The sequence below is a fragment of the Mastigoproctus giganteus genome, chromosome 5, assembly GCF_048544385.1.
Source record: "Mastigoproctus giganteus isolate SK-2022 chromosome 5, ASM4854438v1, whole genome shotgun sequence".
NCBI lineage: Eukaryota > Metazoa > Arthropoda > Arachnida > Uropygi > Thelyphonidae > Mastigoproctus > Mastigoproctus giganteus.
The window spans coordinates 35,008,790-35,025,747 of NC_143579.1; the positions used below are offsets into that span (position 1 = coordinate 35,008,790).

Here is a 16,958-nt window from a genome sequence, read left to right on the forward strand (position 1 = left end):
ATATTTCATGTACATCATTAGAAAGACACAGTATGGCCCTAGCAGTCTGTGTTGTTAAACTCAACAACAACAGTTATTAATGTCATTTCATTGAAGTTCAGTAAAATTATTCACATGGGGAATAATTTATGGAAGTTTCAGTTTAAATAGTGTTTCTTAACTTTCACATTCTGAACAGCTGATGGCTGTGTGCTCACCTTTTTTTGACCAAAGCCAAACTGCTCATTTTATAACCTCTTAGTGGTCATAACAAACTAGTTCTCTGCATATTTTAATTTATTATGGTATATCACAACCCCTTGGGATATTCTTTGAGACTACCTGGGGGTTGCAATCCATTGGTTGAGAAATTGCTGATATATCCTATTCATCAGTGAAGAACATGTCACTAGTTGTGGCAAAATTTATAAGTGTGTGGGGTTTATTTCGATCCTAGTCAGCAGTGCATTCTTAAATTTTTAATAGAAAAACCAAGGAAAATATGTCTGTTGCACCTGCAGATGAATTAACAAATGGTTTTAGCCTTCAGAGGCAAAAGCTAAAAAAATTAAATAAATGGAATTGTTTCACCCCCCACATATACAAACAAGTTAAACTAAGTTAAGCTCGAAAAAAGATTTTGTAGTAATGTTACAGTTAGATATGTTTCCTTGGCAAAGGGGTTGCCAGGTAAATAGTGTTCTGGTGTTGATAATGCAGTGCCTTGGCTACAATAGAAACATATATGTATTCTGTTGTATAAAGCAGAGGTCATCAGCCCATTTTGATAGTGGTTCATTGTGTGGTTTCTTCAGTGTGTGATGAGTCAGTTGAAACTTTTGAATGAAAAGGAAAAAGTTGAACGTTTGATCATAGTTCCACCAAACAAGCAGTTCATACACAGTTGATGCTTGAACTTTGTTTATCTGTGTTCCAGGAGAATCTGTGAGATACCAACTTTTGAGCTATGATAATACCTTGTAAATATGAATCATAACCAGAGTCATGGCCAGGTAGTTGAATTATTTAGGAAACTAGTATTAGTAAAATTTCAGTGCCATGAATTTTTTATTATCAGTAATACCATCTGTGTAGAGATCATTCAAGGACTTTATGCAGATAATGAATGACAAATGGATAAGGCCTATTGGAGGTGGTTGATATCTTTTATGGAGATGAATCAATATTTTATCTTAATAGAGACATTAGACTGCTATAATTTAAAATATTGACCTAAAGGAAATCATAATTTTGCTATTAGCAATCATAGCCCAATAAATTTGTTTTTTTGTCAGAAGACTTATGGGAGAGCTATTGCTATATGACTTTCTTCTGTTCATAAATATATCAAATTCCTCATTAATTAATTAAAACTATTAATGAATCTCTATAATTATGATAAAGATACTACTACCAAAAAAAAACAAAAAAAAACAAAAAAAACAAAGGAGTTCAGTTTGCATCCTGCCATGGACATAAATAATTATAAAACTCTCTCCAGAGAATATGTGTATTCAGCTTTGGATTTTATATGTGTCTTTTTTCTTTTCTTTTTTTTAATAACCAATGAAAATAACTAATAAGAGTTTTAGAATTTAGATTGGCTTATGATGATAGAAAAACGAGTGCATTTTAAGATAAAATACTCATTTTTTATTCGCTCCACAACATTTTATTGCTTTAAATGTTGTGAAGTGCTCTGCAAATGATATGAACTAATAACAAGTGAGGTTTATGTATTTTATAGTTATTGGCGATTTGTTAAAGAGAGGCCTATCAGGAGGAGAAAAGAAGAGAGCAAATATAGCTTGTGAACTTCTTACAAATCCAACAATGATTCTAATAGATGTAAGTAATAGAATTTCTGTATATTTCTGCCATGTTTCTGTAGAATGGTATTTTTCATTATATTTTCTGTATGCTATCTTGATTATCTTAACAGTATCCAAATACATGAATTAATAAAGAACTACTTACACTAGTACATTCTTTGACTTATCAGGAAATAGATAAAACTGATGAACTAAATATTCTGAGACTAATTATCATATACTTGGATTTCATGAAAGCTTTTGATACTGTTGCATATAAAAGACTGTTGTACAAATTGGAGCAGTGTGGCATTAAGGGCAAGTTATAAGAGATGGTGGAAAATAGAGTAGTTATGGATACTGCTCTTCGTGGACTAATTGTTATTAACGGATTCTGTGAGGAATCCATTAATAACATATACCTTCATCAATATCATTTATTAATGATATTGATGAAGGTATATCAGGCTTTCTGTCTAAGTTTCCATATGATACAAAAGGTTGGTAGGGTGGTTAATGACAGTAATTAAGATAGTTTACTGCAACAAGATTACTCAAACCTTATTACTCAAGATTACTCTCTACTCAAACCTTAACATCACACCCTGGATGCAACAGACAATTAACAGGAACATACATACACTCGCACAAACGCTCAAGGCAGAGTGGATGCGCCAGCCCTGGATAATATTCTAGTCAGACCACATGCCACTGCTAGATGTTGCGGAGGAGTAAATCATCCACTGCATCCAATCCTGAATAATCTTAGTGCCTGCAAAGATTCTTCCCATCAAATGCAGCAAAAATATTTAACTCTCTGCACATAGATGCCGAAAAACTCTGTGAGGATGCAACATACCGGAAAGAGATCTTCCATGATTCTTATAGACTTACCGAAATATGAATCAGCTGCAAAGTGACAGCCGATTCATATGTACCAAAGAACTGTGAGTAAAAGTGAAACTTTCTGCTTTAAGAACAATAATTTGGTAAGCTATTGACTGGTAAAATATACTTTCCCTAACAGTTCTGTAAATATATAAGTTATATATGAAATTATTGAATTGTAAATATATGATTTGTATAATGTATGTACAGAATCATTAATGTGTAAATACTGTATATACTGTATTAAATATAAAATGTGTATATAATATTTTGGGATGAGACTATGTGTTCAGTATATGTAACCCACTGCCTATAGTATCGCATACCCTGACATGTAATTAGCACCCTCCTGGCATATTGCCATCCCAGGGTGGTTTCCTTTTGTGGAATAAACAGATAATAATAATAATTATAAAAAGGGGGACGATGGCCCAGTGGTTAAAACACTGGACTACCAGCCTGATGGACCCGGGCTCGAATCCCGCTAAGCGAATGCGGCTCTGTTATGCTGGGAGACTGATATAATATAATAATAATATTAAATGATGATAAAAAAAAAAAAAAAAAAAAATTGCAAAAGTTACCCAATTGGTCTTACCTTCCCCAAGGTTGGAATAATGGCTGAGGTGGATAGTGGCGCCATCTGGTGTCACTCGTGAGAACTAAAATAAATAAACCACTGGACATAAGCCGAAGATAAACAAGTCCACCTCCGTAGATGGATGATGTCGCAGAGAAATATTATTCATACTGCATCGAGTGTGGTGCAGGATAAAGTCACTCGCATTCAGGCTTTAGGCAGAGGAGTCGGTTCGAAAAGTTAGAGACAGTCTCCTGAGCAAGTGGTGCTGTCTCCCATAAGGCTACCACAAGAGAAGGGCAAGACCATCCATCCCCACCAACTGGAAGTTGCTTCCTGTGCAATTGCACTAGCGACCATCCAGGAAAGAAAATCCTTCAGCATTGAAATGAATGCATATATCATGCGAGCATACTATGAAATAACCAGGCTAGAGACTGATATGGCGCCTCCGTGGGCAGGAGCAGCAGTGCATAGCACATGCTTCTTGATTAGACCGGGGTTCGAGCCCATGACCACCAAATACGGAGGATGCAGAAAGGTCAGGGAATGACCACCACATATCCCCGGAGCAATATGGCCTTAGTTGCTAATGCTCCTAAAAAAAAAGAGAGACCGATATGACAATGTACAGGTCGCGACTACATACCAAGTGGTTGGAACGATACCCTGAACGATACCTGCCTCCCAACAATGTACAAGATCCTAACCAGCTTAGATCAGGCCACTTAGAGAGTCAGAACATAATGGCCGAATAGCAGAAAGGATGCAAGCAGCAAAGGATGCAAGGAGCAATTAACCATAGATGCTGCATACAAGAAGCACCGCAACCTATACACGGCCTACATCGATTACTGCAAGGCCTTCGACTCCATACCTCATAGCTGGCTAATAGAGACCCTGAAGCTCTACAAGGTCAATCTGATAGTGACAAACTTCCTAGGAGCAACAATAACAAAATGAAGTACCACCATTAAGGTTGAGAACATCACAACCAGGCCCCATTAGAAGAGGAATCTTTCAGGGAGATGCTCTGAGCCTACTGTGGTTCTGTCTAGCACTCAACCCGCTATACACCAAACTTAATGGCAGCAAGTATGGATATAACCTCAGAGAAGAAAGAAAGAACCTGTACACCCTCACCCAACTGATGTACATGGATGACATCAAGCTCTACGTGGGAACCGAGAAGCAACTCCAGCAACTACTCCAGATCACCAAAGAATTCAGCAAGGACATCAGAATGGAATATGGTCTAGACAAATGCAAGACCCACACACTGCACCAGGGAAAATTAGTTGGCCAAAACTACCAGCTGCTGACTGGTAAAGAGATCGAAGCTATGACAGAAAGAGAGACCTACAAATACCTAGGGATGATGCAGGCTCAGTAGTTAGAGCACAAGGAAATCAAGAAGTGCCTGACCAAAAAATATCATCAGAGACTCAGAAGCCTGCTGAAAGCAGAATTGAACGGAGGGAACACAGTTAAAGCCATAAACACCTATGCAGCTCCGGTACTAACATACACCTTTGGGGTCATAGATTGGACTAACACAGAGCTAGAAGATATCATGCGAAAGACAAGGACAATGATGACTAAGAGCCGCCAACACCACCCAAAGTCAGCAGTGGAGAGACTAACAATAGCTCGGAAAGAGGGAGGTAAGGGCCTGATAGAGCAACAGAAAACAGCGATAGTTAACCTGAATGATTACTTTGAGAACAACACAGCACCACTCCACCAGGCTATAAGGAAGATAGATAAGTGGTGTACACCACTCAACTTAAGCGAGGAACCCCCTCCACCCAGATGGTACAAGAAACGAAGTTAGAAAGATGGGCAAAGAAGACACTCCATGGCAGACACTACAATGACCTCCATCAAGATCACATCGATAATATTGCTTCCAATGCGTGGCTTACAAGCGGGATGCTCTTCCCTGAGACTGAAGGATTCATGCTGGCCATCCAAGACCAGGTAGTCAACACCAGAAACTATAGAAAATACATTGCAAAGGAGCCCGGAATGTCAGATGACACATGTCGACGATCCAACATATCACCGTGGGGTGCAAGGTGATCACCCAGCCTGAGTACTCATAGACACGACCAGGTAGCCAGGATAATACATCAGAAGCTAGCGAGGAAATACCAGTTGACCAAAAAAAGTGTACCATACTACAAGTATGAACCCCAGGCAGTACTAGAGACCCCGAACCCACAAGCTGTACTGGGACCATGCCATAATAATGGATAAGACCATCCCGAACAACAGACCGGACATAACCTTGTGGACAAGATGGAAAAGGCTACCTACCTGATTGACATAGCAGTGCCCAATACTAGCAATATCCAGAAAACCCATGAGGAAAAAATTAGGAAGTACACGAGCTTGAGGCATGAGGTCAAGGAGATGTGGCATATGCAAGAAGTATCGACCATCCCGATCATCATGTCAACCACCAGTATGGTACTAAAGGCTCTACATAGCAGCCTAGCAGCAATAGGTCTCCCAGAGAACATCTACAAGGAACTCCAGAAAGTCGCAATCCTGAACACCTGTAGGATAGTGAGAGAGTTCCTCAACCAACAGTAACACCAGACATTACAACCACTCTGTGTACTTAGTAGCAGTACCCATTGCAGAGTGGAATTCCCCAATCAAAGAGAAATAATATAAGAGCAACAGTAATAATAATAATAAAAAGATCTAGAAAAATTAGGCAGATGGGCTGAGAAATGACAGTTGAAGTTTAACATTAACAAATTCAAGGTATTGCATATGGGCAGCAGTAATCCTAGATTAATGTACTAGAAAGTCAGGTATGAAGTTCTCTGAGTAGTGCAGACAGATTGCCAGGACAGCTCATAGGGTTTTATCAATGATATACAGGAACTTTGCTAGCAGGGATAAGGAGGTGATTATCCAATTGTCCAAGGCAGTTGATAATGGGAGGTGATTATCCCATTATCCCATTGTTATGCCATCTTGAGTACTGCATGCAGGTCTGGGTGCCTCATTTTAGGAAGGATGTATATCTGCTGGAATGGGCATAGAGAAAGGCAGTGAGGTTGGTGAGGGGAAACAAAGGTTGCTCCTACCAAGAAAGGTTTCACTTCTGTAAATTGCAGTATCTAAAGAATGGGCACCTGCCAGGTGATCTGATTGAGGGATTTAAAGCTTTAAATGGATTGAGCAAGTTCTGCTGATGGCATTCTTTCTCTTGCTTGGTCTACACATGAGGGGCATAAATTCAAATTGAGGAAGGATGGTTGCAGAATGGATGTGGGCACATTTGCCTTCAGCCAGCAGGTGGTTGATTGTTGGGAAAAAACTTCCATCTGTTGTTATGGAAGTGGGTAGTTTGAATAAATTCAAGATAAACTACAAACTAGATAAACTATTGAAGGGGATGGACAAGTGATGTGGGAAGTTTTTTTCTTTTTTTTTGCTGGTGCTTTATAAGCTTGCTTTCTTGCATTCATTTACTAATACTAATCATCTCCATATTATATAATAAATTAAGAATTTTATATGTAAACATGAATATTTTGTTTATCTGCACAGAAAAATTGCATTGAAAATGAAGATTTTGATCCTAAACTAGCTTAACATATAACTGCCAATTCTCCAGATTTACAACAGAAAATCCATATTTTTGTCTCCTCACCATTATAACATGGTTTATCTTTTTATTTATCTTTTTCCCCTGAAAAAATAGTAAAACTACATTAAGTTCAGAATTTTTAAAAATTCTATGTATTTCTGTTTATTTTTGTTAAATAATTGGCCATCAGGTGTGCTAGTTTGCATTGCACAATAATGTGGAAGTTAGAATGCAGGAAACAGCATTGTTCTTTGCAACATGTAATTGCAGTATTTCATTGTATTTGCATAGTGTGAAGGCAATTAATAATGTGTTTCTGTAACATACCAAAGAAGCACAATGTAAAATTTTAGAAGCACATATGCAAGGTTTTCCAAGTATTGGAAAACAAAGTTTTCCAAGGTTTTCCAAGTAAAGGAAAGCAAAAATAGATGTAGCATTTCACAGTGATGATGCTGTCATACATGCTGGATGTTTACTTGCATCATTTATATCATAGAACATACCCTTCCTCTGAGTTGCCGATCAAGTAGACACTTTTTTTCAGTAATGTGGTTCTCAATAGTGAAATAACAAAAAAAAAAATATGGTTATAGAAGAACCAAAACACCAGGCATTATTAGCAAAATTGCTGCATGTGACTACATGGTGTACAAGTTCCCATTGAGAAATGATGTGCTTATAAATGACACAGTAGCATAAATTTTATCAATTGGCTGATTATAAACACATCACAAATAACTCATAAAATAATGAACTAATATCATTATGATTTATAACTAATGGATCACTGTTATTCACAAACAGCTGTGTCTCTGTACATATCATTTATATATCATACATTTTAAAGATGACAATATAACTACTATTACCAAAGATGGGGTATTTCCAGCTCAGCGGAAGGAGATGCTGCTAAAACTTATTTTAAACTCACCAGTGAAACTGAAAGACAAAGTGGAATCTTATTGTCCAATTGCTCCCTTGAATGGATTGGGAAAAGTATACGAAAAACTCCTGGTGGTTCAAATAATGAATTATTTGTGAGGTAACTACATTTTTATCTGATGATCTGGAAGACGATGCATTACATGACTGGTCAGTTGTGTGTAACAGTGCACAGCTAAATATAATTTGGGCATTTTTATCGATTTTGCCGGGGTGTTTGACACATTGATTGGAAAAGTGTTCTATTTGTTATGCGACAAGAAAAATGTACAAAGCAATTATATTCTGTCATAAAGGACTATTTCACAAACAGAATTGTAAATGCCAAGCCTTCCTGTGGGACAATTACAAAGAATGTAATTGGGAGAGATAACAGGAGAGATTGCTTCTACAGGGATGGGATACACTTAAATAGAAAGGGTGCAAGAATATTTGCTGATGCTATCGAGGCAGTGTTAGGTGGGTCGGAAAACTGCTAGCTTGGGGGGAGACAAAGACCAATAGATTGACAGTAGCCACTGGCAGAGGTGAAAGAGATTCTTGCACTGCTTCTATTAGAATGAGCAGAAGCCTGAAAAACAAGATGCATGGTATTTCAGAGACTGCTGGGAGCCATTGCGGTACAAGTAAACACATGGGTTGTGTTAGGGTAGCTAAGAATAGAAACAGGTGCAGGTATACGTGCGTGTACACCAATGCTAGGAGTTTAGTAAATAAATTTGATGAATTTGAGGTATTGCTCAAAACATCAAAGGCAGATATTGTTGGGATATCAGAGACGTGGTGTCACACAGATATAAGGGATGCAGAACTGCAATTTGGGGAGTACAACGTCTACAGAAAGGATAGACAGGATAGGAAGGGGGGAGGGGTTATGCTATTAGTTAAGAAACACATAAAAACCAAGGAAGTGAAGCCAGTCAACATCGCTGGACAGTGCAGTGTTGAGTCAGTTTGGTGTGACATAAGCATTGGGAGATCAAAATTGAGAGTAGGAGTGTGCTATAGGCCTAATGACTCTGATGAGTATAATAAGGAACTGTACAGGGAAATAGAGTGGGCCAGTAAATCAGAGAGTCTTATAATGGGAGATTTTAATTTCCCAGATATTGACTGGAATTTGGGGGCTGGTTACTCACACACTAGCAGGGCTTTTGTGGATTTATTGGATGATTGTTTTCTACATCAGCATGTTCGGGAGGCAACTAGAGGGAGTAATACTCTTGATTTGATTATCAGCAGTGATTCTTCATGCATTAAGAATCTGCAGATAAATGAACCACTAGGTGGCAGTGATCACAGTGTGCTGAAGTGGGATTTACTCAAAGAGGTAACTACCATTAGGGGTAAAGGGAAGGGTTATTGCTTCCGTAAAGGCGACTACGATGGACTGAGACAGTATTTAAATTCTATACAGTGGGACCAAATGATGATGTTACCAACAGCAAATTCAAAATGGGAAGCATTCAAAGAACTTATCTTGGAAGCTACTAGGCTTTACATACCAACTAAGAAATATTGTTCAAGGTTTAGGCCAAAATGGATGTCAGATGAACTAATGAGACATATGGCAGAGAAAAAATGCATGGGATACTTACAAATTAACACATGACACAGAAGCCTATGATAGATACAAGTTTATATGCAACCAAGTTACAAAGGAGGTTAGGCAGGCGAAGGCAGATTACGAGAAATCCTTGGCAAGGGATGCAAAGAAAAACAGCAAAGAGTTCTTTACTTATGTAAACTCTAGAAGGAAGGGGATGAATCAGATTGGTCCACTTGATATTGATGGGTCAACTGTTGAAGATCCTGCTCAGGTAGCTAACAAACTAAATGAATATTTTGCATCGACATTCACACATGAGGAGTTATTCAGCAAGGGGAATGCCAGAGATGTATACAACTCTAGCAGTAAGCTACAGAATCTTGAAATAACTGGGAGTAAAGTGGAGGAGAAACTGTTGAAGATAAACACAAGAAAGGCACCCGGGGTGGATGAGATCTATCCAGTTATATTAAAGGAGGCAGCAAAGGAAGTAAGCAAACCCTTAGCCATAATTATGAGAGCTTCCTTGGACTCAGGGGAGGTACCCATAGACTGGAAATGTGCAAATGTGACCCCAATTCACAAAGGAGGATCAAAGGCTGACACAAGTAATTATAGACCTGTGAGCTTAACTTCTGTTCCAGGAAAATTAATGGAGGCACTGGTTAAAGAAGCACTGCAGGATCATTTAGACAAGACTTCAGTTATAGCTCAGACACAGCATGGTTTTGTTAAGGGGAAGTCTTGCCTGACCAACTTGATTGGATACTATGATGCAGTCACAAAAGAACTGGATGCAGGGAATAACTTTGATATTATATACTTGGATCTTAGAAAGGCTTTTGATACTGTTGCACATGGAAGACTGCTACACAAATTGGAGCAGTGTGACATTGGAGGCAAATTGCTGCTATGGATAAAGGGGTGGTTGAGGGGGAGAAGACAGAGAGTGGTAATCAATGGACACTGCTCATCGTGGACTAATGTTATTAGTGGAGTCCCTCAGGGCTCAGTGTTGGGTCCATTATTGTTTTCTGTATTTATAAATGATATTGATATGGTATATCAAGCTTAATGTCCAAGTTTGCAGATGATACAAAGGTTGGCAGGGTTGTCAAGGACACTACTGACACTATGCTGCTGCAACAGGATCTGGAAAGGTTGAGCAGATGGGCTAAGAGGTGGCAAATGAAGTTTAACATTGACAAATGTAAAGTACTACACATGGGAAACAGCAACCCCAGAGCAACGTATCAACTCTGTGGTACTACACTGACAGTGGTAGAGAATGAAAGGGACTTGGGGGTGATTGTGCAGGCAGATATGAAGTTCTCTGAGCAGTGCAGACGGGCTGCAAGAGTAGCTCATGGAGTATTGTCAATGATATACAGGAATTTTTCCAGCAGGGATAAGGCGGTGATTATTCCATTGTATAAGGCAATGGTCAGGCCACACCTAGAGTACTGTATACAGGTCTGGAGGCCTCATTTCAAGAAGGATGTAGAGCTGCTGGAACGAGTACAGAGAAGGGCAACAAGATTAGTGAATGGAACAAAGGGGTGCTCTTACGAAGAAAGGCTTAAGTTTTGCAAATTACAGTGTCTGGAGACTAGGCACCAGCGAGGTGATCTGATAGAGGTGTATAAAGCCTTGAATGGTTTAAGCATGCTCAATGCTGATGGGATTCTTCCTCTAGCTCAGAAAAATCACCTGAGAGGGCATAAATTCAAATTGAGGAAAGACAGATGTAGGATAGACGTGCGGAAATTTGCCTTTAGCCAGCAGGTGGTTGGTTGGTGGAACAGACTGCCATCCCTTGTGGTGGAGGTTGATAGCCTAAATAAGTTTAAGGCTCAGCTGGACAGGTATTTTGAACGAACAGAGGGGTGAAGTGGAAGTGGGTTTTTTTTTTTTTTTTTTGGCTGATGCTGCATAAGCTTGCTTTCTTGCATCAAATGCCTCTACTAATGCTAATGTAGTAAGAGATTGCTCTCAGCAATCTGTCTTTGGGCCACTTCTGTGGAACCTGGTGCTCATTGAATGGCTTAAATGAAATTATAATCATGTCTCAGTGGTACCTGGTTTTGTTAGTGGAAGATGATTCATGAGTGCAGTTGGAAGAACATTTAAACTTGATTCTGTTGGAACTACATCAAACTGGTTGTGCAAACTGCATAAACCGACAAAAAGTAAAACAGTGTTATTGAAAGGGCACCTGTCAATGACTAGGCACCTGGTGGTTTCTTTAGGTGGAGCTCATCTCCAGTTTGTGAAAATAGGGATCCTAATTGATAGGCAGCTATGTTTCTTTTCCATATTACTTACATAGCAGATAAGATCCAGAAATTTGTTGGAATGATTGCACAGATAACAAGGAACGGACTAGGGAATAAAAAGAAGACCACCGAATTTGTTCTGTATCTTCTTGCCAGTTGTTAGTTATGGTGTACATGTATTGTTAGACTATGAGTTACAAAAGGCAAACATCAAGTGTCTGTTCACAATGCAGTGTGCAATGTTATTGAAGCTAAGAACTGTTTCAATTGAAGCATTGCAGGTCATGATCGGCTGCATATTTTTACTTAAGGCATGGAGTACCATACAGGTGCCTATCAATTTAAATTGATTGCACTGGTTCAAATACCAAATATCCAGCTGTATTAAAATCGGTAAACGAGTTCCCGATTTAAAACATTGTCAAGTGGGGGGAAAACACCCTAGGCATATCAACGTAGGAGGACAGTGGGGGGAAAGCAGTGAATGACAATTGTCAATCACTGATCTGGAGTTTTACTTAATTAATCTAATTATAATAATAACAAGAAAATGGAACATTTTTTCCATTTTCTTGTTATTATTTCGGGATTCGTTTGGGCCACAATGGGAAGCTTGTAGCTTGCAGACGGCAATTGAGGATTGGAGGGATTATCCCGCTTTGTGCAAACACTTTGAATCAGAAAGTTAAATATTCTGGATTATTAAACCAACTTTTCAATCTGGAATTTCTTAACGATTTAGCACTAATGATCGACATCCTGCAGGAGCTCTCTTACCTTTCAGAAGCTTTACAAAGTTGCAGAATCACTATAGTAAAAGCAGATAAATTAATTATTTTAACTATTAATGCTATTGCTAATTTAAAAAATTCTGAAGGAAATTATGAAGCTAAAATTGAGAGCATGTTGAAGTTGAAAGAATTTGAAGGAATTGAAAGTAAGAACAAATTTTAAAAATTACCTCGTGACAGGTTATTAAGGATAAGTTATTAATGCAACAGAGTAATTTTAAATTAAATAAAGAAAATAATGATACTGTTGACGATGAGGAATTGAAAGAAATTTTAAACATATGCTACCTGGAATCGTGGAATATGAAAGAACTTTCGTCTGCGTGGCAAGACGGTGATAAATGAATAAGAAATTTAAGTTTTCTGATAAAATATGAAATAAAAATTTAATGATTTTAGAGATTTTGTCGAAGACAGTTTATCTTTAAAATCGAGTGAAATTCCCTCTTCATTTAAGAAAGCCAGAAATATCTTTGAAACCATTGCGATTAGTAGTGCTGAAGCTGAACGAGATTTCAGCATAAATGAATAATATTGTGACAATTGAATACATTGCAGATTATGATGACCATACATCTAAATGGAAAACCATTGCTTCAATTTGATACAGATCATTACGTCAAATCATCACTCAGCTATTGAGCAAAGCAGAAGATGGACAACGAATATAAAGAAGTAAATTGCATATGGCAATTTTCAGAATAAATTTTTCTTGAATATTAGTATAATAATTTTTTTCATGTAATCTGTGATTTTTGTGTACTTTTTCTAGAAGAGTGTTTTTTATGTTAATATTTGTTTTTATATTGTAGAATGTTTTGTGATAGTTTGTTATTTGTCATATGTGAAATATTTCGTGTTATTTTTTATTCGCAGTATTAAAATTTTATCATAAAAAAAATATATCCATTATATTTCCCTAGTTGTTAAAAAAAAAAAGAGAGAGACCAATAAAAAAGTGGTAGATGGTTTTATGTGAATCCTTCGCATTTCTTTTAGGTATTTTGATTACGAAATAAAAGAACTTTTGTATTGTAAATATTTTATTGATCATTCGCAAATTTTCATAATTTCTGGAAGACAAGATACAATGGATTTATGATAACTAAAGTAAGAGATGTATACTTGCAATTGCAAAGTATCTAAATGTCTAGAAAACAGCTTCAATTGAAATACCGATCTTGTTGAAGCGACATACGCAGCTGTTCAGGGAAACTAACAATGGAATGTTACGAAAATGCGAGATGAAAAAATAAATTGTTGACAAATATTTGTATTGATTGTTGCAGTCATATGACAAATACTTGTATTGTTGCAATCATACTTACTTCAGGAAGTATGATTGTGATGTCATATTACTCAAATTCTAAAAACAGAACTCGAGAGGCACCTCCGTAGCCAGGTGGGAAGGAGCAGCAGTGCATAGCACACGCTTCTTGATTAAACCAGGGTTTGAGCCCGTCACCACCAAATACGGAGGATGCGGAAAGATCAGGGAATGACCACCGCATGTTCCCGGAGCAATATGGCCTTAGTTGCTAATGCTCCTAAAAACCAAATAACAGAACTCAAGAGACTATCACATCCAGGTATTATCGTAAAGGGGGGGGGCATGATGAGCAGGCTGACTGGAGATATCATACCAGTCATGAAAAATGCATCACACACTCTAATCACACTACTAGTGAGTTCTCCACTCAGACTAGTAGTGTGAACATTGGAAGCGCCTCTGGTGGAAGCCTACAGCGGATGAAGTCACTTCCGTGACGTCATCCGCTGCAGTCATCAAAAAGTAGGCAAAACTGCGAGCCCATTGTTAAAATATTCCCAGCTCACCACTGGTTATAATCCCCCTGGGATTATAACCACCCTATCTCTATAAGCAAATTGTAAGACCACATTTGGAATACTGTTGCCAACTATGAAGAACATAACTAAAACAATACATCAAGCTTCTTGAAAGGGTCCAGTGATGGTCAGCTCTGCTGGTGAGATCATCAAGAGAGTATCCATATGAGGAAAGACTTCAAATATGTGGTCTACAAAGCTTGGAAACAAGGCCCTCTTAGAGGAGACTTGATTGAGGTGTATAAGGCTTGGAGAAGAGTGAAAGTAAAATGAATGAGATTATATGAAAATAATTTATAACAGTGAAATTTTCACTGTTATAATTATTCTGGAACTAGGAGACATAAATTCAAATTATGGGGAAGAGGTTTAATTGGTTTAATAACTTATTCCAGTAATTAATAGCTCACTGGCTAATAGAAAGTTTCCTGCAATACTAGACTGTATTGCAGGAAACTTTCTATTAGCCAGTGAGCTATTAATTACTGGAATAAGTTACCTCCATGGGTGGTTGAGGCCGACAGCTTGAGGAAATTTTAAGATCACCTGGATAGGCACCATAAACATGAGGAGTTGGTCAAATACATTGTTTATTTTATTATTTATTGATTGTTATTTTTTAAAATTAATTAATTAATTTTTTTTGGCAGGTGCCGCAAAAGCCTGAGCATCTTGTACCATATGATCATGGCTAGTACTAATTGGAAAAAATTCTTATCTTGCTTTTATTGTTTTTAGTTATTTTCTGGAAGTTTGGTAATATTGAATTTATTCTTTGGATGCATCGCAGGACAAATAAAATAACTAATAATCAGTTTTATGTGCAGAATAGTTTTAATATGTCATAATAATGATCGCTTTTTAATATTTTTTGAAGGAACCAACAACAGGTTTAGACTCCAGTACAGCTCATTCCTTAATGGTGACATTAAAGCAATATGCAGAAAATGAAAAGAAAACAGTAATTGTTACTGTTCATCAGCCGTCAAGTCAGATATTTCATATGTTTGATAGACTGTTATTACTCTGTAATGGTCAAGTAAGTAATGTAACATATTTGAAATTTTTTTTTTGTGCTATCTTTAAGATTGTGTGTCAGCATTAATACTATTATGGTTTTATAATGAGAATATTATCACTAACACAATAAACACTGTAAAAATAAAATACCACATATGTTCATAATGTAATATATTTTTTTTTTTTTTTTTTTAATTTTCATTGATGGGATGGAGTTAATTTAAAATTAATGCTGTCCCATCCCATTCCATCTTTGGAAGGTCTGATACGATAGAGTATAGGTATTTCTTAAGTAAATTTTATTCAAGTTCAAATACTTATTGGAAATTATAAAAAAAATTTTAATTATGTTATTTTCAAAAAGCTCCTTTTAAATTTAAAAACAGAAGAAAAAAAACAACTTTCATTTCTTGTTTACAATGAATGAATTACTAGATTTGTAACCTTGGAGCAAAATCATTAGATTTTGCTCCAATTAGACATTCAAAACTGTTTTTGAACACCACATATAAAAAAATTTTATTGCTGTTGATCTAAACCTCATACTGTCCCTTTAGCCAAGGTTAATTTTTTGCACAGGAAAAACTATACCCATGTACCTGCTGATAGGTTAAAAAATAATATAAATACAAAGCAATTTTTATCTTAAAAACAGTTTTTCTATTTACTAAACTTAATCGCATCCATTCATTTACATTTAAATAATTTATTTCTATGCTTTGCATGCATTATGTATTTTAAGTGGTGATTAGTTTAGTTTCATTAATAGTTTTTTTTTTTTTAATTTATAGGTTGCATACTTTGGTGATAGGAAAAAAGTTGTGGATTTTTTTAATAATATAGGATTACAGATATCTCCACATTATAACCCCGCAGATTTCATTGGTATGTTTTAATACAATAGATTTTTATATTTAATTACACATTAAATGACATAATAATATGATTTCACTCAGTTTTTATGTATAAAACACAGTGTAAAGATCAATAAATTGAATAAAAGTTGGTCATAGTAATAGCTATTATTTTTAAACCTTTTTATCTTTAAAAATAATAGTTACTGTCATGTCCAAGTTTGAGGTCATAATTTATTGAACCTAGGTAAAAAGGGCTACATACTCTGGATTCATTATACAATTTTCATTATGTAGCACAGAGCGGAATGGAAAAAAAATAATGAGTTGTAGTTAAACTAGGTTTAATGTTAGATACATATGATAAACAGTAAAAACAGAATATGTAGATATATACAGTAGCCAGTAATAGAAAAGCTTTTGGGCTTTATGTTGCCCTTCATCAGTTAACTGTTGGATTGAAAGTTTTGGGAACGTAGAACTTACGAGCATGCAATGGCAGTCATGCACAGTGAACTGCGTGATGCAACAACTAACTGTTGGAAGTTGAAGTCTGTGGTTGTGATGTATGGTAATGTTGCCACTGTTTGTCAGTCATAAGAATGGTTGCTTCAATAATAGGATGAACATGACATCCTCTGTTTCTGTTGACAGAAGTATTAGAGCACGTGAAGTGTAGTGGCTTCAACCAGGTGTGGCGCCAGTAATGGTGGGACCGATCGACAACCGTGACATCACGGCGTGGGTCAATGTCATGTTGGGTTGACCAGAAGTGCTCAGTAATGGCCGAGTGTTCTATGTCTGCTA

General features: G+C 36.9%; 1 protein-coding gene across 1 annotated transcript in view; it reads left to right on the forward strand.

Moving 5' to 3' along the window:
- Nucleotides 1–16,958, forward strand: part of LOC150085299 (uncharacterized) — a 285,468-nt gene that overhangs the window by 204,408 nt on the left and 64,102 nt on the right. The window contains exons 7-9 of the mRNA XM_090374519.1: nt 1,727–1,827; nt 15,155–15,316; nt 16,089–16,182. Coding sequence (XP_090230645.1) covers nt 1,727–1,827; nt 15,155–15,316; nt 16,089–16,182 — 357 coding nt within the window. The remainder of the gene's footprint in view (nt 1–1,726; nt 1,828–15,154; nt 15,317–16,088; nt 16,183–16,958) is intronic.